The 25,815-nt window shown below is 39.7% G+C and overlaps 1 protein-coding gene across 4 annotated transcripts in view; it reads left to right on the top strand.

Annotated features, from left to right (window-relative positions):
* The first annotated feature begins 14,664 nt into the window (after positions 1-14,664).
* Positions 14,665-25,815, top strand: part of usp13 (ubiquitin specific peptidase 13) — a 110,800-nt gene continuing 99,649 nt past the window's right edge. For 2 of the 4 annotated variants that reach the window (XM_072572570.1, XM_072572567.1), the window contains exons 1-2: positions 14,665-14,870; positions 25,460-25,585. In XM_072572570.1, coding sequence (XP_072428671.1) covers positions 14,760-14,870; positions 25,460-25,585 — 237 coding nt within the window. In that variant the 5' untranslated portion in view covers positions 14,665-14,759. The remainder of the gene's footprint in view (positions 14,871-25,459; positions 25,586-25,815) is intronic. The other 2 variants (XM_072572571.1, XM_072572569.1) reach the window with 2 other exon arrangements.

The raw sequence follows: 25,815 nt of genomic DNA, 5'->3' as shown, positions 1-25,815 counted from the left end.
TCCTAGATGTCACAGTAGAGCAAACAGCCAATGGGCAACTTCAAACCAGCGTCTACAGGAAAACAACAAATACGGACCAAATATTGAACTATAGAAGCAATCATTCCAACATCCACAAACGAAGCTGCATCAGAGAATTATTTCAACGAGCCAACACACACTGCAGCACAGAGGACCTACGCAGAGCAGAGGAAAATTACCAATACCGTGTATTCAAAAAGAATGGGTACCCAATGAACACAGTCTGCCGATTTCTCAGCAACAAACTCAAACAAGCAGACAAAACACAGCCAGAAACCCTAGCCACTCTCCCCTATATCAAAGACATGTCAGAAATTACTGCCAGACTACTCAGACCTTTGGCATCATGGTAGCCCACATATCCACCAACACACTAAAACAACAGCTAATGAACCTGAAAGACCCTATACAGACAACAAGCAAAACTAATGTCATTTACAAAATACTGTGCAAGAACTGTAACAAACACTACATTGCACAAACAGGCAGAAAACTAGCCACCAGAATACATGAACACCAATTAGCCACAAAATGACATGACTCTGTCACTAGTATCCTTACATACAGATAGGGAAGGGCACCACTTCAACTGGGACAATGCATCCATTTTAGGACAAGCCAAACAGAGACACGCATGAGAATTCCTAGAAGCATGGCATTCCAATCGGATGTCCATCAACAAACACATCGAGTTAGACCCCATCTACCACCCCCTGAGAAAAAGAACAGGAAATGACATCACCACAGGAAATAGCATCACCAACCCAAAGAAACCCAAACATATAAATAGAAAGCAGGAATCATGTACACTGCTTTGCCTGAGGCCCACTGAAGATGTTACCTAGTAGGGTGATGAAATGTCTGGAAATGAAGCTCCCAGCTCAGCGAGCAAACCTACATCTGTGAGTCATATAATGTCTCCTCTGTTTTCATTTACGAGAGGTTTGGTTGTATTTGCAGAAGGATAGTTACCAATATGGCATATTTAAATGAGGGTTCGTGTTCCACAGAAAATGCCAAATAGGAATGTTAAGTGGACACAAGTTTAAGGATATACCAATTTCTAACAAACAAGTGCAAATGAAGATTCAGAACCTCTTCCTCCAACACATCATCTTCATTTTCATCTACTTTTTTTCTGAAAGAAACATCATCTTTACAACATCACCTTTCACCTTTATCTGGGAAGTATTGTTTTCACACCTCTTCTAGCTCCCCCTCAAAGAGAAATGGAAGAACTGCAGAATCCACTGGTTCCAGGGTTGGTGTTTTGTTTTCATTTATTACTGATTCATATCATAACGTTTCAATTCCAATTTCTTCTGCAGTTGATGAGTAAAGGAGATTCAAAGCTACACAAACATCTCTGTTTAAAAAGGAAAATGCTGATTAGAAGTGACACACAGATTGTGTGTAATCTTTCTCCTATGTATAGCATGCATCTGCCCAGTAGTCTTATTGAAATACCTTCTGCATCCTGAAGTTGAATGGAAGACAGATGGAGAAATTTAGGCTTCAACTAGACTGTGGGATCTGAAAGAATGAATATCCTGTTCCTTAGTTCTCTTGCCATTCTAGACTTCTGTATTTGCTATTAAGCAAGCTTTCTCACAAATTGACACTTCATTATCTGTAGCAGTTTGGCAAATTTAAACTGCTTCTGTTATTGCTTGTAAACTTCAGTTTGCAGTGCAGATCGTCCACAAACACCAATCCCAGTATTTTTAAACAGTGCATGTCATGATTCTGAGACCATTAAAATCTAGGATTGCTGAATCCTGGTTACAGTCAAAAAGCATCTAATTCCCTGTCGGAACAGGACTTGGGGAACAGAAGGCTTAGTTCCAAGAGTTGATTCGGAATCACCAATGTTTGTCCACAGGGAATTTTTGTCCAACTGTTGAGGAGCAAGTTTGCTGTCATAAAAAGTACTTGAATTTTGAAATCACACTCTAGTAGAAGTTCAGTTGATAACTCAGCTATTAAAAGAATTAGACTGGTCTCCCGGAAGCTACTAGTCAGTTATCAAAATATTCTTGGCATTTCACAAGTCTTTGATTCAAATATACAATCTCAATTAGAAAATATTCTAATGTTATTATACTTCATCAAACCACATGTGAGATAACCAAATATCTATTACTTGCCCCAATTGCTGGCAGTCTTTCTCTATCAGGATACAAATTGGTCTTTCATTTCTTTGTGCAGGAGTTTGTTATGAAATGGTCCATAATCTCCATGTTAGTTAGAAGTGCTTTAAAATCCAATCCCAAAATCAAACTAGTAGCAGTACTAGGGGAACTATACTATTGATTTCAATTTTTAGCCACTTGCCTCTAAAACAATATTATTTCCTATTGCAAGTGATATCTCTGTTATATTGATAAAGGCCTCCTATGTCAAAAGTATAGAATAAGATAATCAATAATCTCAACTATTCAACTAACAGTCCAGAAAAATTCAACCACCATCATTAAACTGCTCTGCCTTTATTTAAAAACAAATATTATTTACAGATCTGTTTTTAGTTCTATTCTGTGTTTCACAAATACCTTATGTGTCCTGCATGTAAGTGTCAACACTGAGAGTCACCCATTGTGTAAATGAGTGAGGATAAATGGACCTCCAGGGCAGCATGGTGGCTCATTGGTTAGCACTGCTGCCTCACAGTGCCAGGAACTCAGGTTCGATTCCAATGTTGGGGCGACTGTCTGTTTGCATATTCTTCCTGTGTTGTGTGGGTTTTCGTCAAGTGCTCTGGTTTCTTCCCACAGACCAAAGATATGCAATTTAGGTGGATTGGTCATGTTAAATTGCCCGTAGTGTTGAGGGTTGTGTAGATTAGGTGCATTAAGACTGGAAATGCAGGGTTATAGGGTAAAGGGATGGGTCTGGGTGGGATGATCCTCAGAGGGCTGGTGTGGACTTCTTGGGCCAAATGGCCTGTTTCCACACTGCAGGGATTCTATGAATATCTCACCATTAGGTGGTGGTCTTCTTGTTCTGTGATGGAGGGTTAGATCAGAGTACTAGATTTTCCATCCATTCAGTTACGATTGAAAAATCCAACCCACACAGACAATCAATTTCACTATCCTCTGATACAGATACCCACCTCGATTTGGTTCTGTTCTTCTCCAAACTGTCTTCCTTCTCACTTCTACTATTTGCTTCTAACATTTCTAGTGTTAGCAAGCTCCACATTCTCACTATTCTTTGGATAAAAACCATTCTTCTGAATTCACCATTGGATATTTGGTAACAATCTAATATTGATTGTCCCAGGTTATGTTCTTCCTTGCAAGAAGAAATACTTTCTGTTTTGCCAATCAGTTAAAACCTTTCAGAATTGTAAATAGATGTCTGTAAATTCACTCTTCAGGCTTCTTTTTATTAAAGAAAAGAAACTCAGCCTGTCAGTCCCTTCCTAATGTTATGTACACATATTTCTGGTAGCATTCTTATAAAGCTTCTTTACCCTCTACAAATCTTTTTCTTATAACATGGCAACCAGAAAAACACAAAGCATTCTCAAGTGCCATCTAAGTAATGTTTTATACAGACTTAAACACACAGAAATTGTTGGAGAAACTCAGCAGGTCTGGCAGCATCACTGGAGAGATCTCTCCACAGATGTTTCACACCTGTTAAATTTCTCGAGCATTTTCTCATTTGTTTCAGATTTCCAGCATATACAGTATTTCACCTTTATTCTAAGTAGGCTTAGCCTAATTTCTCTATGATTCGATTCTATCCCTCTTGAAATAATGCCTGGTATTTGGCTAGTTTATTTATAATGGCCTTGCGAATCTATGATGAAGCTTTCTATGATTGATATATTTATACTCCATGATCTCTTTGTTTCTCTACCCCACTGAGACCTACACTTTCCATGTAAAAATTGACCTCTCAATTCTTTCAATCAAAATCTATTACCTCACACCTATCTGTGTTGATTTGCCAATTATTTGCCCATTCTTCACATTTATTTATGGCTTCCGAAATTTATAGCGGTTTTCCTCAGTATTGACAGACCTCCAATTTGGTGTTATCCTTAAATTTGGAAATTGAATTAGTTTATTCCAAGATATAAATCATTAAGTACATTGTGAATAGCAGTCATCCCGAAACTATCCTAATGGAACGTCAATTCCCACTTTCTGCCACTCTTCTTTTTGCTTTGCAACCATCAAGTAATCCCTTCAGTGACTTGAACTCTGACTCTACAATCTTTGAGCTTATTCATTAATACCACATTATGGAATGTCGTTTGGGAATACAGAGAAATTGCATTGCCACATTGTTACCTCCTCATAAACTTCAAAACATTTGGTCAAGAAAGATTTCCCATTTTGAAATCCATACTGACAATTCATAATTATATATTTCTTTATTTATAGATCTTCTAATATTCTCTCGTTTGCTAGGGATTCTATATTTTTCCTGCCACTGATATTAAGACTAATCCATAATTCTCTGGACATTTCCTGACCTCTTCTTAAATGTAGGAATTATATCATTTTTCCTCCAGTATTCTGGCACTATACATTTTTCCAAAAAAGTATTAAATGTATCGAGTAATGCCTTTGTTATCTCCAGATTCTTTTGTAATTTGTGGTTGCATTCCATCTGATCGAAGGGCATTATCCTCTTTTGGTTTGATTAGTTTGTTCATCACCATTTTGAAATTTTAAATGCAATTATTCAATCTCTCACCTCATTATTCAGTGACATGTCTACATATTCTATCTTCATGTTAAATACTGAAATACCGCGGCACAGTGGCTCAGTGGTTAGCACTGCTGCCTCACAGCACCAGGGTCCCAAGTTTGATTCCAGCCTCAGCCAACTGTCTGTGTGGAGTTTGCACATTCTCCCCGTGTCTGCATGGGTTTCCTCCAGGTGCTCCAGTTTCCTCCCATAGGCCAGGTGAGTTGGCCATGATAAATTGCCCATGGTTTTAGGTGCATTAGTCAGAGGGAAATGGGTCTGGGTGGGTTACTCTTCGGAGGGTTGGTGTGGACTGGTTGGGCCAAAGGGCCTGTTTCCACACTGTAGGAAATCTAATCTATAAAAAAAAGAACACAAGTAAACAGAAATAGACTATTTGTCCCCTCAAGCCTTTTCAGCCATTCAATATGATCATGGCTTAAATTAGTTATTTAATATTTTTGCTATCATTCTATTGTTATCCATGAAACTACCTTTTCTATTTTTCAAAGGCCCTATTCTCAGCTCTTATTTTCAGTTGAAGTGCATGTTAAATACTTATAAAAATGCATATTTTGTTTTGTGTTCCTTTATAATTCAATTTCATAATACCACACACCTATTTGGAAAGGCAAGGACTGATTAGGGACAGTCAACATGGCTTTGTGCGTGGGAAATCATGTCTCACAAACTTGATTGAGTTTTTTTGAAGAAGTAACAAAGAGGATTGATGAAGGCAGAGTGGTAGATGTGATCTATATGGACTTCAGTAAGGCGTCCAACAAGGTTCCCCATGGGAAATAGGTTAGCAAGGTTCGATCTCATGGAATACAGGGAGAACTAACCATTTGGATACAGAACTGGCTCAAAGGTAGAAGACAGATGGTGGTGGTGGAGGGTTTTTCAGACTGGAGGCCTGTGTCATAGGAGTGCCACCAAGATCGGTGCTGGGCCCTCTACTTTTTGTCATTTACATAAATGATTTGGATGCAAGCATAAGAGGTACAGTTAGTAAGTTTGCAGATGACACCAAAATTGGAGGTGTAGTCAGCGAAGAAGGTTACTTCAGATTACACGTGTTCTTGATCAGATGGGCCAATGGGCTGAGGAGTGGCAGATGGACTTTAATTCAGATAAATGTGGGGTGCTGCATTTTGGGAAAGCAAATCTTAGCAGGACTTACACATAATGGAAAGGTCCTCAGGAGTGTTGCTGAACAAAGAGACCTTGGAATGTAGGTTCATAGCTCCTTGAAAGTAGAGTCGCAGGTAGATAGGATAGTGAAGAAGGCATTTGGCATGCTTTCCTTTATTGGTCAGAGTATTGAATACAGGAGTTGTGAGGTTATGATGCAGCTGAACAGGACATTGGTTATGGAATATGGAATATTGCGTGCAATTCTGGTCTCCTTCCTATTGGAAAGATGTTATGAAACTTGAAAGGATTCAGAAAAGATCTACAAGGATTTTGCCATGGTTGGAGGATTTGAGCTATAGGGAGAGGCTGAATAGGCTAGGGCTGTTTTCTCTTGAGTGTCAGAGGCTGAGGGATGACCTTATAAAGGGTTATTAACTCATGATAGGATAAATAGACAAAGTCTTTTCCCTGGGGTCGGGAAGTCCAGAACTAGAGAGCATAGGTTTAGGGTGAGAGGGGTCCTAAAGGGCAACTTTTTCATGCAGAGGGCGGTATGTGTATGGAATGAGCTGCCAGAGGAAGTGGTGGAGGATGATACAATTGCAACATTTAAAAGGCATCTGGATGGGTATATGAATAGGAAGGGTTTGGAGGGATATGGGCCGGGTGCTGGCAGGTGGGACTAGATTGGGTTGGGATATCTGGTGGGCATGGACGAGTTGGCCCGAAGGGTCTGTTTCCATGCTGTACATCTCTATGATTGTATGACTCTTTGCCTCCTAATCTCCGTATTTTCACTTCATAGACAGCAAAGGACTGCATATTTAGTAGTGCATATCTCTTTCCTAAACTCTAATGTTCCCTTCTCCATGACGACTCATTGGTGTTTAGGTTGTTCTCTATTTTTTAGAAAAATGCATTTTTTCCTGGACCCTGCTGAACACTGTACAAATGCTTTGATAAATAGTCATTTGCCGATAATTGTTTGAGATCTGATAGTATTCAAACTTATGAGAGGCATGGACACCACAGACCAGGAAATATTACTTACAATGTTTACTAATGGTAACTGAAGGAAATAAATATAGGATTATCAGTACGATAAACAAGTGTTCAGGACTTTTATTTTAATAATGAAGGATTGTTAGTTACAGAATGCGCTACTAGAAAAAAAGATGCAAACTATGTGGAAGAAAATGCATTTGGTAGAACACAAGTGAATGTACTTTGCCTTTGGAATTTAATCACATTAAAACATTTGGAATCATTCTTGAAATTGTGGTGGTATAACTGCAAGTTTCTGTAGGAGGACATACTTTATAGACAAAATGACCTCCTTCATAAGTCATATTTTAGTACTTGTTTGATTTTTGGCAAATGTGGTATTCATAACTGCCCAGTCAATTAAAAACAAGATATGAAAGACCTAATTTGCAGTCAATGGACTTCTTACTGTTTGTGATGGTCATTTTGTGACTTTTGTGCCATGAATCATTTTGGCAAATTCACTGGATGGTTTTCCCCAGCATTATTTGAATGCAAGTGTGTGGACTTTATCAAAGCCTTATTTGTTTTATTGTCAACGGGTTCTCAGTTTTTCAGTTTTGGTGCTGTTACTTCCAGACTGATACAACAGTGAAATAATTTGCCTCATGGAAACTTGATTTTGCAGTGCATAACAGTGTATCACACTGGTCTTCACCACATAGTGCAGAGACATTAAAAAAACTGATAATGACTTTCCCAGATGCTGTTTATGATGAAGTAAACAAGTTTGTTTTTATACAGCTATAATTTATGTTCTTTATGCATTTAAAGTTCAGAAATTTTGTAATAGGTGGAATATGCAATTATTTGCTATTCATTGATTAGAATGGCAGCTGAAACCTTCTATCTTCCATTAATTTAAGCAATGGGGAAGAATTGTACAACAGTGCTGTGCAATGAAATTGTAAATCTTTTAGAGATTTGCTGCCATAATAGGGGCAATTAAAGTAATATTAATGTACTACAGTATCAATCTATTCTATTAACACTCATTGTTCTCTTGTTTTGACTCAGAGTGGATTGAAGATCTACTCTTTCAATCCAAATGATTAGATAATTGAATTATTACTGTGAAAAAAATTATTTTGACTCATCAGTAGATGGCATCAGAATCTAAATAATATTGAATCAAGCATTAGTGTACCAATTGTAATAAGGTCAGGTAAATAGAATATGAGTTCCCTGATTGGGGCTGTTAAACTGGTCCAATCAGAGAGTCCTGGCTGAGGAGTGTCAACACCCTTGAGCTATTCAGGGAGAGGTGGGCACCGCAGAGAGTGGAGGGCATTATTTCCCCATCCAATTCTATTTTGACCTAATCCCTGACCCTCCCCTTCACTGTTTGATCACACAGCATTGCCCTTTGATGTGAAAGGCACTGCTTGTCACTGGCCACTTGGTGTTTCTTTTCTTCCTGGTGGTGGAAACTGAATAAAGATTCGTGCACCTTGTGTCTTTCACTGTGTCTCACACAACATGGGTGCGGGGGAATAAATAAGCACTACTGCGGTTAGGCGGTAGTGAGGGGTAATAAAAAACTCAAAACTCAAAAAAAGTAAAAAAATAAACACGAGTGTCAGGCATCTTGTTCACTCTGAGAGCTGGCTCTGGGGGAGCTGGACTGGTGTCGGAGACTCTCCCTTGTTTGTGTCGGGGGGAGGGTACTGATTCTGGGGGAAAAAAACAGGATTGTCAACACCCTTGAGCTATTCAGGGCTAGGTGGGCACTGCAGGGAGTGGAGTGCATTATTTTCCCCATCCAATTCTATTTTGATTTGTTCCCTGCCCTTCCCTTCACTGTTTGATCACACAGCATTGTCCTTTGATGTGAAGGGCACTGCTTGTCACTGGCTACTTGGATGTTTTGTTTCTTCCTGGTGGTGGAAACTGTATAAAGCTTACACTGTGTCTCACACCTGCACACACACAACATGGGTGCAGGAGAAAAATAAGCACTACCGCAGTTAGGCAGTAATGTGGGGGAGAAAAAAAGAGAAAAACAATAAACAGAAAAAACCCCATAAAAACATAAACAGGAGTGTCATAGGTTCTGTTCACTCTAAAAAAAACAGGAGTGTCTGAGATGGTTCACTCTGAGAGATAGCTCTGGTGAAGCTTGATCAGTGGTAGGTACTGTGAACATGAAAGTAAGAGGTGACTTGATGAAGGGATACCGGCCTCTGTGGTGTTATTTCAATTAGTTTCTCCCTTATAAGCTGCTCCTTGGATTACATTTCCACATGTATGCTGACAACAATCCACTTTACCACATATATCCTCTCTCAACTCTTCCATTGTCTCTTATTGAACGTAAAGCTTAATCGTGGAAATATCAAAACCATTGTCTTTGTTACCTGTTCCTTAGCTACCAAGTCCATCAAAATTGATACTTGTGACTAAACTGAACTACTATTCATAATGTTGGTATCAGTATGTCCCTAAGTTGAACTTCTGGCTGAGTATGTCCCTAAGTTGAACTTCTGACCACATATCCACTGCATCAAAACTGCCTTTTTAAAATCAAAATCTCTGTAACACTCCTCTTACTTTCATCATTTCATCTGCTGTTGAAACCTTTATCTAAGACTGTTATCTCTAGACTTAGCTGCTCCAAGGACTTACAGCCAGCCTCCTAGTTTCCATAAACGTGAGATTATGTAAATCTCTTGCTGTCTGTAACTCATATCAAGTCCCATTCACCCACAACACTTGTGCTTGTTGACCTACATTGACTCAGCCTGAGAATGCCCAATTTTTAATTTTGCTTCTGTATTTTCAAATGCCTTTTATGTCTTAGTGCTATTTGTTCTAGCCCCACAACACCCTAAGATCTCTGTGCATTTCAATTCTTGATCCTTTGTTTATCTCTGATGTTAATCATTCTACCACTGGTGGTTATGCCTTTAATTGCCTAAGAACTTAGCTCTGAATCAATTAGCATCTCTTTCTCCATGAGAACATATCCTAAAAGCAGCTTTTAGTCATATATTGTACCTGACTCAGTGTCAAGTTTTGTTTTGATAGTCTTTTATTCTCATGATGTACTTTGGAACCTTTACCACATTAACGTACAGCAAGGGAATTATATAATAATAAATTACTGTTATACATGTAATAGTTGAATCAGAACTGTTTCTGTTGGATTCTGAGTTGCATCCTTTGAAAGTTTTAAATACATTTGATAGGTGATAACACTATCACTAGAATGATTGCTTTAGGTAGTAAAGCTGTTTTGCAATCTAGATCTCATGACAATTGTTATATATTGAAAGAAAAAAATATAATCTTTAAAATATAACCAGTACAGATAACTGATTAGATTTTATGTGGAAATTACTGAAAGCAGAAATACTATAGAAGTTCATGAAAACAATTAAACTGAAGGTGGAGACTCAACAATCATTCCTCTCCTGGTATTTAATAGATCTCAGCATGCCAGTGAATACAAGTCTGAAGTGTTTGCAATCTTCTTCAATGAGAAGTGCTGAGTGAATGACCCATCTAAGCTTCATCCTGAGGATCCCTGCATCACATTTGCCAATCTTCAACAAAATCTATGTACTCCATGTGATGTCAAGAATGAATTCTTAGACAAAGTAAAGGATATGAACATTAACAACATTCCCGCTACACCATTGATGACATATGCTTCATAGCTAACCACACTCCTAGCTGAATTGTTCTAGTAGAGCTAAGACACTGGCATCTAATGAACAATGTGCAAACTATCCAGGTATGTCCTGTCCACAAAAGCAGAACAAATCCATTCTGATCAGATACCAGCCCATCGATCTCCTATTAAACATCAACAAAGTCAATTCTAGGAGGAAGAGGCTGTGCGAACTGTGGAATTTCAAAATCAGATGTCATATTGGAGTATGTGTGAGAATCAAAAATGACTTTCCTTTTGTTTTTCCAACTTAAAGGCTTATTTGCCTTTTTGCTAAAGCATCCAATGAATGATGCAAAGAAACAACTCAAGGAGTCTCCCATTTCCTGAGTGTTTGTCCATATTCCAACTAACACGTCTTAAAGGTATTACTTTCTTCAAACACAGATGTACTTAGAGAAATAATTTATATTCCTTGCAATCTAAAAATTGCTTCTCTATTTTACAGATTAACCAGTTGTTAAGTCTTTGTCTTTTCCTTTTTTCCCTGTTTATCACTGAAACTGGAGATTTCGATTTGAGGAATGCAAAAAAAATCTTGATTAGAGTCATGGAGTGATTCATCATGGAAACAGATCTTTTGGTGCAACTAGTCCACTCCGACAATGTTCCCAATCTAATTTACGTCGGCTATGTAGAACAGTCCAGCTTCTGGAGTTACACCGGCACCGCTCCCCACATTTTTCTCCGCTACATCGATGACTGCATCGGTGCCACCTCGTGCTCCCACTTCATTAACTTCACCACACATTCCACCCTAACCTTAAATTCACCCGGGCCATCTCTGACTGGAATGGGACTATTTGGCACCGCCCTTTTGGTGCCGATCATTTGGCCCCACCATTTTGGTTCTGAACTGATTTGGCACTGAGCTGTTTTAGCGCCAATACATATAGATAACCATCATGTGAAAATTTTGGTTTGTCTCTCTTGCTTAGAATGTTTTCAGCCATTTCTAGTATGGGCTGTACAAGAAAATAGAAAGAAAATTGTATTACAGCTTTCCAGTGTGAAGACAGAAGGGCTTAAGTATCATCAAGGCAGTAGATGACTATTAATAATTGTTAAATGAGAAAATGATTACAAAACAAGATTTGAATCTAACAGCGGCTTATTACAGCTTTGACTATCAACTCTTGCTAGTTGACAAAATTACATCGGGTCGTTAGTCATCCTCTCTTCTTTAACCAAACAAGACTTTTTTTTATTCTGAATTGACACTAAAACAGCTCAGCACCAAAGTAATGAGCGCCAAAACAGTTTAGAGCCAAAATGACGGGGCCAAATGATTGGCGCCAAAACATACCCGACCCATCTCTGACACCTCCCTCTCCTTCCTGGACCACTCCATCTCCATCAACGATGACCGACTCAACACTGATATTTTTTACAAACATACCGACTCCCACAGCTACCTGGATTACACCTCCTCCCACCTCAACCTCCTGCAAAAATGTTATCCCATATTCGCAATTCCTCTGCCTCCACCGCATTTGCTCCCAATACGACCAGTTCCACCACAGAACACACCAGACAGCCGCTTTCTTTAAGCACTGCAATTTCTCCTCCAACGCGACTCATCCACGACCCGCACTTCCACCCTCGAACCCCACCCGTCTAACCACAACAAGAACAGAACCCACCTGGTCCTCACCTTCTACCCCACCAACCTCCACATAAATCACATTATTCGCTGATATTTCTGCCACCTCCAAACAGACCCCACCACCAGGGATATATTTCCGCAAAGGCAGTTCCCTTCGTGACTATCTGGTCAAGTCCACACCCCCAACAACCCACCCTCCCCTCCTGGCACCTTCCCCTGCCACTGCAGGAATTGCAAAACCGGCGCCCACACCTCCTCCCTCACCTCCATCTAAGGCCCCAAAGGAGCCTTCCACATCCCTCAAAGTTTCACCTGCACTTCCCACTAATGTGATTTATTGTATCCGTAACTCTCGATGCGGTCTCCTCTACACTGGGGAGACCTGACGCCTTCCCGCAGAGCGTTTTAGGGAACATCTCCAGGACACTCGCACCAATCAACACCCCCCCGCCCCCCGGCTGAACAGTTTGACCCCCCGTCCCACTCTGCTGAGGACATGCAGGTCCTGGGCCTCCTCCATTGCCACTCCCTCACTACCCGACACCTGGAGGAAGAATGCCTCATCTTTTGCCTTGGGACCCTTCAACCCCAGGGCATTAATATGGATTTCACCAGTTTCCTCATTTCCCCTCCCCCCACCTCACCCTAGTTCCAACCTTCCAGCTCAGCACCACCCTCATGACCTGTCCCACCTGTCAATCTTCCTTCCCACCTATCTGCTCCACCCTCCTCTCTGACCTATCACCTTCACACCCACCTCCATCCACCTATTGCACTCCCAGTTACCTTCTCCCCAGCCCCACCACCATTTATCTCTCCAACCTTGAGGCTCCCAGCCTCATTCCTGATGAAGGTCTTTTGTCTGAAACGCGATTTTTCCTGCTCCTCGGATGCTGCCTGACCTGCTGTGCTTTTACAGCACCACTCTAATCTTGACTCTAATCTCCAGCATCCACTTCTGCCAATTTAAACTAGTCCCAATTGACTGCATTTGGCCCACATCCCTCCAAACCTTTCCTATTCAAATACTTATCCAAATGCCTTTTAATGCTGTAACTGTTCCCGCACCCACTACTTCCTCTGGCACTTCATTCCACACACAAACCACTCTGTGTAGAAAAGTTGCCCCTCATGCCCTTTTAGAAACTTGCTCCTCTCACTATAAAATATGCCCATAGATTCCTAGTGCCTCCACCCTAGGGAAAAGACCCTTGCTATTCACTTTACTTTCATTTGTTTTGGTTTGTCCAGAGTGTAGATTCACATTGTATTTCACATTGTGCTTTTTTATGCCTCATCCCTTGAAACCACAGCTTATTATCATTAACTGCTTAATTATTATATAAGACACGTGTTAGACTTCAGCTAGAGTACTAGGTACATCATTGGTAAGATGTGGAGATAGTACAGAAGCTGTTTACAAGAACGGTTCTAGGGAAGTTAAACATCACTTAGATTGAAAAGGCTGGGACTGTTCTTCAATAAGAAAGGTGAAGAGGAAATCTGAGCGAGTTTTATAAAATCATGAGCAGGCTGGATAGAGTAGAAAGAGAAAAAAATGTTCCCATCTGTAAAAGAAACATGAACTAGAGGTCATTGATTTAAAGTGATCTGTAAAAGAAGTGAGGGTAAATTGAGGATCAATGTTTCACTCAGTGAGTAGTTAGGATCTGGAATGCACTGTCTGGAAGGTTCAGTTGAGGCATTCGAGAGGTTATTTTGGATAAAAGATAATGTGCAAGGTGGGTGAGAGAGGCAGGACATTGGCATTAAGTAATGATGCTCATTCCCAGTCCTGAAGAAGGGCTACACTCAAAATGTCAACTTCTGCACCTCCTGATGCTGCCTGGCTTGCTGTGTTCTTCCAGCCCCCTGCCCATCTACTTAACCAGCAGGACCAGGCACAATGGGCCGAATGGCCTCGCTCTGCTCTGGGACGCTTGATATTATTTGTTCAGACATCCATCTTCTTAAAACAATGCCTTCGTTGTCCTCTCCTTCTCCACGTTGAGTCTGGTTTAGTGGGGAGTCAATTGCAATCCAGCGCAGAACCGGCTGGAAAGTTAACTTTCTCTCTATAAACGCTGCCTGTCCTGCTGAGTTGTTCCAGCATTTCCTGTTTTTATCCTCAGAATTCTAGTATCTTTTGTATTCATCTGATTTGCAACAAAATTGGGACGATTAACTGAGTCTAGGTTAGAGTGATGCTGGAAAAGCACAGCAGATCAGGCAGCATCCGAGGGGCAGGAAAATCGACGTTTCTGGCAAAAGCCCTTCATGAGGATTAACTGAGGACCAGCACAAGGAGATTTGTTGAAACACTGATATTTTGTATTGATTGCCAGCTCTCCTTCTGCACAAAGTCTCTGCAACCTCTCCCCCAGTGTCCGTTTTTTTTAAAGACAGGAGCAGAAGCGTCAGCAGGTCCGATGGCTGGAGGGAGGGTGGGCTGCGAATTTGCACTGGTTTAAAAATAGTGTGCCGTCCTGCAGTCTCTGCTCGCCCAGTTCCAGCTCACTTCACAATCAATGTCTGCCCTGAACAGCATTCTGGGTTAGGAATGTCAACATGGCTGCAGACATCGGAGAACTGCTGGTGCCGTACATGCCAACCATCCGAGTCCCTAGATCAGGGGACAGGGTTTACAAGAGCGAATGCGCCTTCTCCTTTGACTCCCCAGTAAGTAGGCAGGCCGCCCTTTGGGAAGGGGTTGCGCACATGGAGGCTTTCTCGCAGGAAGTTTTCCATTGACACGTGAATGACTGCACAAACTAACGATGCTCAGCTGGATTTAGGAACTTGCTGATAACGGGCAGGCTGTGGCCAGTGTTGGACTTTGTTAAACAAAGCAGTGGAGGATGAAAGACCGTAGCAGCTCAGCAACCTATTGGGGCCAGAAAGCAAAGGGTGTGGGGCTTGACATGTCAGTGGGCGTGTGATCCCGAACATTTAAACCGAAATAAGGAGGAAAGTTTTATAAAGCAAAGCGTCGGAAGGCAGCTGGCATTATAATTTGTCAGCTACCATGTAAACGAGTAACGCTCAATTTATATAGACCTAAAGAGCAAATTAAAAGTAAGGGACTTCTTAAATAAGTTTTTAAAAGTTATGGAAAGGAAGAGAATTAAAGTGAAAGACGAAGGAAGATACAGTTTTTATAACTGTTTTAAAATTCTTGGCAAATTCTAAAAGATGGCAAATAGAAATTTGCTTTTGGTCGATTGCAAAATTAAATAAAAGTGTTAAAGTATAGTAAAAGGTGACTCAGCTGTTTGGCGTTCATCAACAGTGCCCGAGACAAGTTATTTATATACAGATAGTTTGGGGGTCGGGTGTCGAATTTCTTTTTTATGCCCTGAAGGTTGTGTTCCGACTAGTTTTAAAATATTAATACATTAATGACGTATTTAACAATTATTGATTTTGTTGTAGTAGTAATTTCGAATATATTTTTAGTTAATCTTATGTTCATTTTAGTTGAGATGTAATGCGATCACAGTGAAAATATAGAACGTGTGTTGTACTCCATCAAGTGGTGAACGAGTAGGTGGAAAGTCTTCCCGTCCCAGTATTAAATCTAAACCAGAACATGACATGATTTGTTATAGTACCGTTTGAATAGCATTTTTTTTGCTGTATCCTCCAGACGGTGTAATAAAATTTCTTCACTCCCTCAGTTCTGGGGAAGGGTCACTGGACCTGAAATGTTACCTCTGATTTCTCTCTACAGATGCTGCCAGACCTACTGAGCTTCTTCAGCAATTTCTGTTTTTGTTTCTGATTTACAGCCTCCACAGTTCTGTTGGCTTTCCTTTTAACTGGATAGTGAGAGTATGAAACTTGCTGTCACAAGGAGGACTTTAAAGAAGCAGAGTACACGTATTAAAGGGAATCTAGATAATTGAGGAAATATGTATATATTTGGATTACTTAAAGTAGGAGGAAACTCATACATCAACAACAATAACTTGCATAACTGTAACCCTTTCAACAAAGTAAAATATCTTAAGGCACAACACAGAAGGGATATAAAACAAATTTGATGCAGAGGTACATAAGGAGATCCTGGAATAAATAACCAAACACTTGGTCGTGGAATTCAATTTTACAGAGCTTGTGAAAAAAGGGAGAAAGGCAAAAAGTTTGTGGAGGGAATTCTCAAACTCAGGCCTAGATGACTAAAGACCTGGTTGTCAATTGTAGGGCAATTAGGAGAAAGTGAGGACTACAGATGCTGGCGAGTCAGAGTCAAAAAGTGTGCTGTGGGAATCAAAAGCCAGAATTTGTGAAGTGTAGAGATCTTGAAAGACCATGGATTAGAAAATTAGTAGTTTTCTTTGTGTAAATCATAATTCCAAGTAAAATAAAGATTGAACATGTAATTATGTCTGTGCTAAAAAAAACTAAGGGCAAATTGTATGAATTTAATGTATATTCCTGTGTCTTTACAACAGGAGCTCACAATTTCTAAACTTTTATTACATTTTTGTAAAGTTCTACACAGATAAAGTACATTTAAGAAATTTTTGCCCAAAATGAATGTAACCTATGTCAATTAGTGACTAATTTACACAATTTCTATTATAATATGAATGTAGGACATTATATAGAAAAGCCATTGGAGCAAAATGCGGCATCAAAAAGTAACGTTTGGGAGATAGGGTCATGCAGTAATCAGCTATGACACAAAGTATGGAAACAGACTGTTCAGTCCAACCAGTCCATGCCGAATATAATTCCAAACTAAACTTGTCACACCTGGCGCAGCTCCTGGCCTATATCCCACTAAACATTCCCTATTCACATACCTATCCAAATGTCTTTTAAACATTATAATTGTACCCACATTCATCATTTCCTCAGACACGGTGGCTCCAGGGACCCAGACTGGATTCCCCTTTCTGTGTGGAGTTTGCATATTCTCCCTGTGTCTGCGTGGGTTTCCTCTGGGTACTCCGGTTTCCTCCCACAGTCCAAAGATATGCAGGTCAGGTGAATTGGCCATGCTAAATTGCCCATAGTGTTAGTACGTTAGTCAGAGGGAAATGGGTCTGGGTGGGTTACTCTTCGGAGGGTCGGTGTGGACTTGTTGGGCCAAATGGCCTGTTTCCTCACTGTGGAGAATCTAATCTAAAAAAAAGTTCATTTCATATGCAAACCACTCTCTGTGTAAAAAAAAAGCCTCGTCTTTTTTAAATCTTTCTCCTCTCATCTTAAAAAATGTGCCCCCAATCTTGAAATCCCACAACCTAGCAACCATTAACTCTATCTGTACCCGTCATTATTTTATTTTTAGTTTATTTTATATCAGGTCGCCTCTTGACCTCCTACACTGCAGGAAGAAAAGTCTCAGCCTATTCAACCTTTGTTATAATTAAAACCTTCTGTAACTGGCAACATCCTTGTAAATCTCTTCTGAACCCTCTTCAACTTAATGATGTTAAAAATCACACAACACCAGGTTAGAGTCCAACAGGTTTATTTGGAAGTACAAGCTTTTGGAGCACTGCTCCTTCGTCAGGTAGCTAGTGGGGCAGGATCATAGGATGCAGAATTTATATTTAAAGGTTCAAAGTTTTTCAAATAAAACTTTAAGTTATTTCAGGAATGTGACTTGAAAGAAGTTCTGGGATTTACATATTAGACAATAGACAATAGGTGCAGGAGTAGGCCATTCAGCCCTTCGAGCCTGCACTGCCATTCAATATGATCATGGCTGATCATTCCTAACCAGTATCCTCTTCCTGCCTTATCTCCATAACCCTTGATTCCACTATCCTTGAGAGCTCTATCCAACTCTTTCTTAAGTGAATCCAGAGACTGGGCCTCCACTGCCCTCTGGGGCAGAGCATTCCACACAGCCACCACTCTCTGGGTGAAGAAGTTTCTCCTCATCTCTGTCCTAAATGGTCTACCCCTTATTTTTAAGCTGGGTCCTCTGGTTCGGCACTCACCCATCAGCGGAAACATGTTTCCTGCTGCCAGAGTGTCCAATCCTTTCATAATCTTATATGTCTCAATCAGATCCCTTCTCAGTCTTCTAAACTCAAGGGTATACAAGCCTAGTCGCTTCAGTCTTTCAGTGTAAGGTAATCCCGCCATTCTAGCAATTGACCTCGTGAACCTACGCTGCACTCCCTCAATAGCCAGAATGTCTTTCCTCATATTTGGAGACCCAGAACTGCACACAGTACTCCAGGTGTGGTCTCACCAGGGCCCTGTACAGCTGCAGAAGCCCCTCTTTACTTCAATACTCAATTCCTCTTGTTAATGAATCAATACCTGCAACCCCATTCTAAGTGATTAAAGACTTTACAGCAATCTTGGTTTGTTCAATATATCGCATCAGTTGAATGACACTTTGATCTTTTACTCTAAATTCTGTGTCCTATGATCCTGTACCACTAGCTATCTGATGAAGGAGCAATGCTTCAAAAGCTAGTACTTCCAAATAAATCTGTTGGACTATAACCTGGTGTTGTGTGATTTTTAACTTTGTCCACTCCAGTCCAACACTGGCACCACCATATCACAGCAAATTAATATCCTTCCTATAACTGGGTGACCAGAACTGGATATAGTATTCCAGAAGAGACCTCACCAATGTCCTGTACAATCTCAACAAGACATCCCAATTCTTATGCTCAAATGACTGAGCAAAAAAGGCAAGCATGCCAAATGCCTTTTTATCCACCCTGCCAAATGTGACACAAACTTCAAAGAATTACGTGCCTACACCCCTAGATCTCTCTATTCTACAACATTACTTGAAGACCAACCATTAATTTTATAAGCCCTACCCTTGTTTGTCACACCAAAATGCAATACCTCACATTTATTTTCCACTGAGATAGTTTTTTTGAGCTGAGTATGCTTCAAAAACTGAACAAACAAACTTGAGAAAGTGCGAATTGATATTAAGTGGCATATATACCATACAATCTTTTTTTCCAAGTTAGATAAACTTGAACAAAAGTATGACATCTATGCATTACTAAACATATCTCTCTGACATTGCTCATTTGAATGATATTTTATAAGGAAGAATCTTCTAGTGTTATAATTCTGCTGAAAATAGAAATGAATTTACTGAAGATTGTAAAACATAACAACAGTAAGTAGAGACCAGAACATTGGTTATGTTTTGAGAACAACAATAATTTGTATTTATATAGCACCTTTAATATGATAAAACACCCGAAGGCACTTCACAGCAATGTTAAGAAGCCAACTTTGACACCAAGTTAAATAAGGGATCTTAGAAGGGTAGACTAAAAAGCTAGATCATGGAAGTAGGTTTTCAAAGAGCATTTTAAAGAACAAAATGAGAGGTAATGAGGAATTCTAGAACCTAGGGCTTTAGCAGTTAAAGACCAGCCACCAATGACAGAACAAAAAATAATGAAGGATACTCAAAACATCAGACTGGAAGAGGACAGTTATATTTCAAGAAGGACTAGGAGCCACAGTTTTTAAACAAGGGCTTTTGTTAATGAGGTGTTCACTGTACGCCCATACAATATCCCTTCCCCTTTAATGTTCCTTCAATGAAAATAATTACAATATTTACCATAAGATATACAAGAGTTCACAGAAATGGAAAGATTAATTTATCATTTCACAACTGTTTGGATTTGACTTCTACTTACCAATATTTCTTGGACTGCAGTAGTCAGCATCGAATGATATTTGCTTCTTTTTTTAGTTCAACATGTCTAGATTAACTGATCACTATCTAGGGGTGGCTGCAATCTTGCTGCTCCACTTCTATAAACCATACCTTACTTATTCTGAATGAAGTCATTGGATTGAGCAGCCAAAGTATCACAACAGCTAAGATCAAGCACTATAGCTTGATCTTAGCCACAAAATAGTGGCTAAGTGACCAGGATCAATGCAGACTAAAAACTGCCATCTGTGTCAAAGAAAATAGGTGTCAGCAGCAAACTGTTAGTATAAAGAAGCTTTATGCAGAAACTGCAGAAAACATGATGCACATCTAACAGACATTTTTGATATGAAACATGAACAACAGATACAGCAAAATTGCATGACCATTCTAGTACACAGGACCAACACCGAGAGATGTTGCCTACAAATGTGGCAGGCTTAAAATGCTTATTGTAGTGTGAATATTTCAAAAAGACCTCTAAAATTTAAAGCTCAAGTTACTTTTTGCTTTAGACCACATACCAACTTACATAATTAAAAGGTTGTAATGCTCATAACAGGTTTAAATGCTTTCAGTTACATAACAAGTAATTAAACTGAGGCAAATGTACAATTTAATTATGATCATCTTCATTTTTGTCATTGTCACAATATGCACCGTACTTGGCAAAGGCTTTGTAGTACCCACCTTGCTTTGGCATGACAATCAGCAACATCCTTATCATATTTCTCCCTCAGTTTATAAGCTTTGCTGATCAATGACTTCTCTTGTTCACTATATGGATTAGGTTTTTGGTAATGTTCCAAGCAAATCAAGAAAAAGAAATTCCATCACACTCAGTGTATAGCAATGGATTGATAGTGACTATAAAATCACTGTAGAAGTCTTCTCATCCATCCTCCTTCATTAGTATGATAGGTGTGACCCAATCTCTCACATTTACTGGTTCAAGGACTCCTGCCTTGAATAGTCTCTCAGATTCTGCCTCGACATTCGGTCTGATTACGTGAGGCACTGATCTAGCTTTGCCCAATATCTTGCTTGATTCTCATTCTCGATTTTCACCTCCATTCTTACTGGTTTGCCTTTCAGTAAGAAAGGGACCCAGTATCAGTTGGTAATGCCAGCAATTGTCAGGATATTTAATAACAGCTTCTCTTTGGATTGAGATTCAGAGCTTTGTTCATGCCTTTTTATATCATGTAGAATTTCTTCATACTCTTCAGTTTCTGTACTTTTGCTGTATCTGTTGTTCATGTTTCTTATCACGCATGGCTGTTAGATGTGCATCATGTTTTCTGCAGTTTCTGCATACAACTTCTTTATATTAACAGTTTGCTATTGAGACCTTTTTTTCACACAGAAGGCAGTTTTTAGTTTGCATTGGTACTTGTCACTTAGCCACTATTTTGTGAGCTGTAGTGCTTGATCTTAGCTGTTGAGATACCTTGACTGCTAGATCCAATGAGACTGCTATTTTTCAGTGCTTTTTTTAAAGCCCAGGTTCCTTTCCTTCAATAATCACTTCTGGATTACTATTAACTGTGTGATACATTTATTAAGTATTCACTTAATAAAAAGGTGTTCACTTTAAAAGGAAGCAAACTAGAACAAGTTGTTTCCCTCCAAAATGGTCAATGATGCCATCATGATTTTATGTGTTCAGACTCTTAAAGTGACATTTCAATATACTTACACAAATACACCACAGTTGGATGCAGGAGATTACACAAATAGGGAGAAGAGAGGCCTGAGTGAAAAATGAAAACAAGGGTGAGCATTGCAAAACAGAGAGATTTCTTGAGGAACTAATATCAAACATGGTGTTGATGGGTAAGAGAACACAAGAAGAGTTTTGTATAACAGCAAGTTATCATGGGGTAGAACATTTAGGGCTGGACAGGAGTATGTTGGAATGCAACATTTATTATGAATGCCACAAGGATTAGAGCATTGCAAAGCAATGACACTGCATGGTAATGGAGTGCCTGTCACAAAGATGGCACTGCTGACATCATCGCACTGATTACACACATGGCAGTAACAAAATATCACATGTTTCTGAGGGATCTTGTCTGGCCTAGGCTTCCATACCTTCTGAACTGCCATTTGTCCCTCATAGTGAGAAAATAACTGAAAAAAATGCACTCGCTTGGCTTTTCTTTTTCATTAAACTTGCTGAAGTAGTTTGAAGAGGCAGTACCATCTGGTTTTCCACTAGGGTCAAAGAAATATAGAAAATGCGAGCAGGAATAAGGATTTACCCCTTTGAGACTGTTCTGCCATTCAATAGGATCATCACCGAGCATCCATCTCAGTACCCACTTAGTTCCCACTTTTGCCCAATATTCTTTGATCCCCTTAACTCATTTAACTCATTCTTGAAAACATTCATTATTTTGGCCTCATCTACTTTCTGAGGCAGTGAATTCCACAGGCTCACCACTCTCTGGATGAAGAAATTTCTCATTTCGGTCCTAAATGACTTACCCTGAATCCTTAGACTGTGACTCCTGGTTTTCGACTCCCTCGGTCATCGGAGCCATCCTGCATTTATGCTGTATTGTCTGGTTAGAATTTTATAGGTTTCTATGAGATTCAATAGCCCTTACACTATCATTCTTCTTCACCCAAGCGTATAGAGTCTTAACTGATCCTGTATGTTTGCATACTTGCCACCCTAGGAATCAGGCTGATAAACTTTTGTTGCACTTTCTCCACAGACAGATATCCATCTTCAGATAGGGAGACCAAAACTCAACACACTACTCCAGCTTAAATTTAAAGATGATGTGCTTCTCCTGTTGCACATCAATCCACAGATGAAGGATGACATTACACAATTGGCTGCATGCAGTCCCTGGCCTCATCTCCACTCTAGTTCATTAGACAGATGCACATAAGCAAATGCAGTTGTGGGCCTGTGTTTCCTATTCTGCTCATGCGCCAATGGTGACCTTATTACACACATTGTGACATATTTGCATATGCTCTGGAGATCATTTTAAGGGCCGTCTTTGTGTTTGGGCCAATTAGTTTGATGTTAGAACAGTGAAGAGAATACATGGATGAGTCTTTCAGAAGTAAATGAGCTGAGGCAGGGCGATTGTAAGCTGATGTTTTGGAGGTGGAAATAATAGTCTTTGTGATAGAACAGTAATGTAGTCATCTAGGTTGTGAACAGATTAAATGTGAACCCGTAGGAAATGGAGGCTGGAGCAGTTGGCTCTTTATACCTGCTCTGCCATTCAATAAGCTCATGGCTGGGTTGGTCGTGTAATTTTCTCTACTTTCCTCCTTATATCCCCCATAACTCTTGAGTTTCCTGTAGTTAAACAATCTGTATTTTTTTGAAGTCTTGAATTTTTCAACTTATCCTCCAAAACTCTTTGGGATAGAGAATTAGCACATTTCACAATGGTCTATAAGAAGACATTCCTCCTTATTTTTATGCACAACCCTTTGTTCTGAAACTGTGCCCTCAAAGCTGGAATCCCTCACAAAGGTGTTTGTTGTATCATTTGCCAGTGAAAGATACATAATTAGTAGCTACAGGCTAAGTTCCCTCTAATTCTTTTCTGTGCAAATCTCCGAGGATAGTGTGTGGCTGCACCTTCTGAAACTGCTGAGAATGGTGTCAGCACGCAGATTGATGAGCACTGATCCTTACAGGGGCAGTGCACTCAGAGGGAAAATGGACTGGGGGTGGACATTAAAGGGGGAATAAAAGATAATGGCTTCGGTGTTCCCAATATTTAAGTGGAGGAATGGTCTTCTCTTCTGGTGCTGGATGTAAGATGAAGGGCTACTGCTGCTAATATTTTCTGTGTTTCCAGGATGCTAGTAGAAAACCAGTTTGTACTCAATGCTCCCTATAGTCTTGGTTCAAACATGGACAAAGGAGCTGAATACTCAAAAAGGTGAGGTGAGACTAACTATCGTTGTCATCAGTTATCTGTAATAAAGAATCAGCCCTATGGCCTAATAGGATTAAGGTGGCTTTACCCACATTGGTGATGGAAGGAGTGAACGTTTAAGTTGTTGGATGGGGTACTGGTCAAGAGGGCTGCTTTGTCCTGTTTGGTATCAAGCTTCTGGTGTGTTGTTGGGGTTGCATTTTTTTAGGCAAGTGAAAAATATTCCGTTACACGGCTGACATGCCTTGTATGTAGTCAACTCACTCTGGGGAAGACAGAAGATGCATTTGTTGTCACCAAATTCTTAGTTCTGACTTACTTTTGTAGCCACAATAATTATGTGATTTGGTCAGTTTCAATTCACTAGTAACTCCCAAGATTTTCTCGTGGGTGGTAGTGCTTATAATGCAGTAAATATCAGAGGGAGTTGATAAGATTCCCTCATTGCAGATAGTCATTGCCTGACACTTGTGTGGAGTGAATGTCACTTGCACTTATCGATCCATTGATTTGATTTATTTTTACATGCACCCAAATACAGTGAAAAGCTTTGTTTGCTAGCAGTATAGGCAGAGCATAAGGTGAAAAATAACTTAGACAGAATAAGGCATACAGGTTACACCACACAGGATGTACGCTAGACAGGATCAACATTATTTGAAGTTAGAGAGTCCATTCCTCAGTCTAATAATGGCAGGGAAGAGTCCAGGATGCTAGCCTAGGAACTCATGCAATGATGACCTGAGACTGAAGTGTTTGGCTTTCCACAACCACAATCGCTTTCTATTGTGCTAGGTATATCTCCAGCGAATGGAGTGTTTTCCTCCTAAATTGCATTTGCTTCAATTTTTTTGGGATGAACTTGGTGTCAACGGTAGTTACTCTCACCTCAGCTTTTTGAGTATTCAGCTCTTTTGTCCATGTTTCAACCAAAGCTCCAGAGAGGTTAGGAGCTGAGTGACCCTGATGGAATCCAAACTGCGCTGTGTGATCAGCTTATTATTGTTCAAGTGCTACTTGATAGGACTGTCGATGACATCTTCCCCATCACTTAACTGATGATTGAGAGCAGATTAATGAGATAGTAATTAGCTGCATGAGAATTGTCTTGCTTTTTGTGAACATAACATACTGAGGCCATTGTCCATAATGTCAGTTAGATGCCAGTATCAGTTGTAAATGTACTGGAACAGCTTGCCTAGTTCTTGGACACAAGTATTCATAACAATTTTTGGGATATTGTCAAGGCCCACAGCTTTTGCTGTATCCGATGTCTTGAGTAGTTTTGTGATATCACGTGGAGTGAATTAATCTGACTGGGACTGGTATGTTGAAGCCAGGCTCTCTCAAGTTGGGTTTTAGAAACGTGCACTATTGTTAACTCAACTTTGCTATATTTCACTAAATGAGATTGGCTCATATACTGTAATCAGAAAGGTATTAATGATACTTATGGAGGATCATATGTTTTTTAACCCAGAGGGAAACTGAAAAAAACGTGGTTTAATGCAATTTTTATGTCAGTTGTGCAAAGTGGTTTTTCAGTTGAATCTTAACTTGAAGGTTAGTGCATATATAATACTGAAGTTATTTGCCTTTGCTGCTGGAAATTTTACATTTTTCATTTATTCTGGTTTTCTCTAAGATTAAATCAATTTCCTCTTTTGTTTAACTTGCAGGAATCTGAAGGTGGCATTTATGTGTGTATGAGTACTTTTCTCGGATTTGGAAGGGAACATGTAGAAAGACATTATCGCAAAACAGGGCAATGTGTCTACATGCATCTGAAACGTACCATTAAGGAGGTAAAAGTGATATCAGTAACAGCCCAGAAAGTTTATTTTGGCATGTAGTGAAATTTAAAAGTCACTGTTCACAGCTATCTTTTAATAATTTTCTTTAAATGACTTGGATGAATAAAAATATTGCTTATGTGAAAATAATATTGAAAACTTTGTGATGTACAGGAGTAGTGATGATCAATGTGATTGTGCTTGCATTGTAAGTTGTGAGTATGTTGTTTGATATTCTTTGG

The sequence above is a fragment of the Chiloscyllium punctatum genome, chromosome 6 (genome assembly GCF_047496795.1).
Source record: "Chiloscyllium punctatum isolate Juve2018m chromosome 6, sChiPun1.3, whole genome shotgun sequence".
Taxonomy (NCBI): Eukaryota; Metazoa; Chordata; class Chondrichthyes; order Orectolobiformes; family Hemiscylliidae; genus Chiloscyllium; species Chiloscyllium punctatum.
The sequence above is the reverse complement of the archived record's forward strand: the minus strand, read 5'-3'. Positions and strand labels throughout refer to the sequence as shown.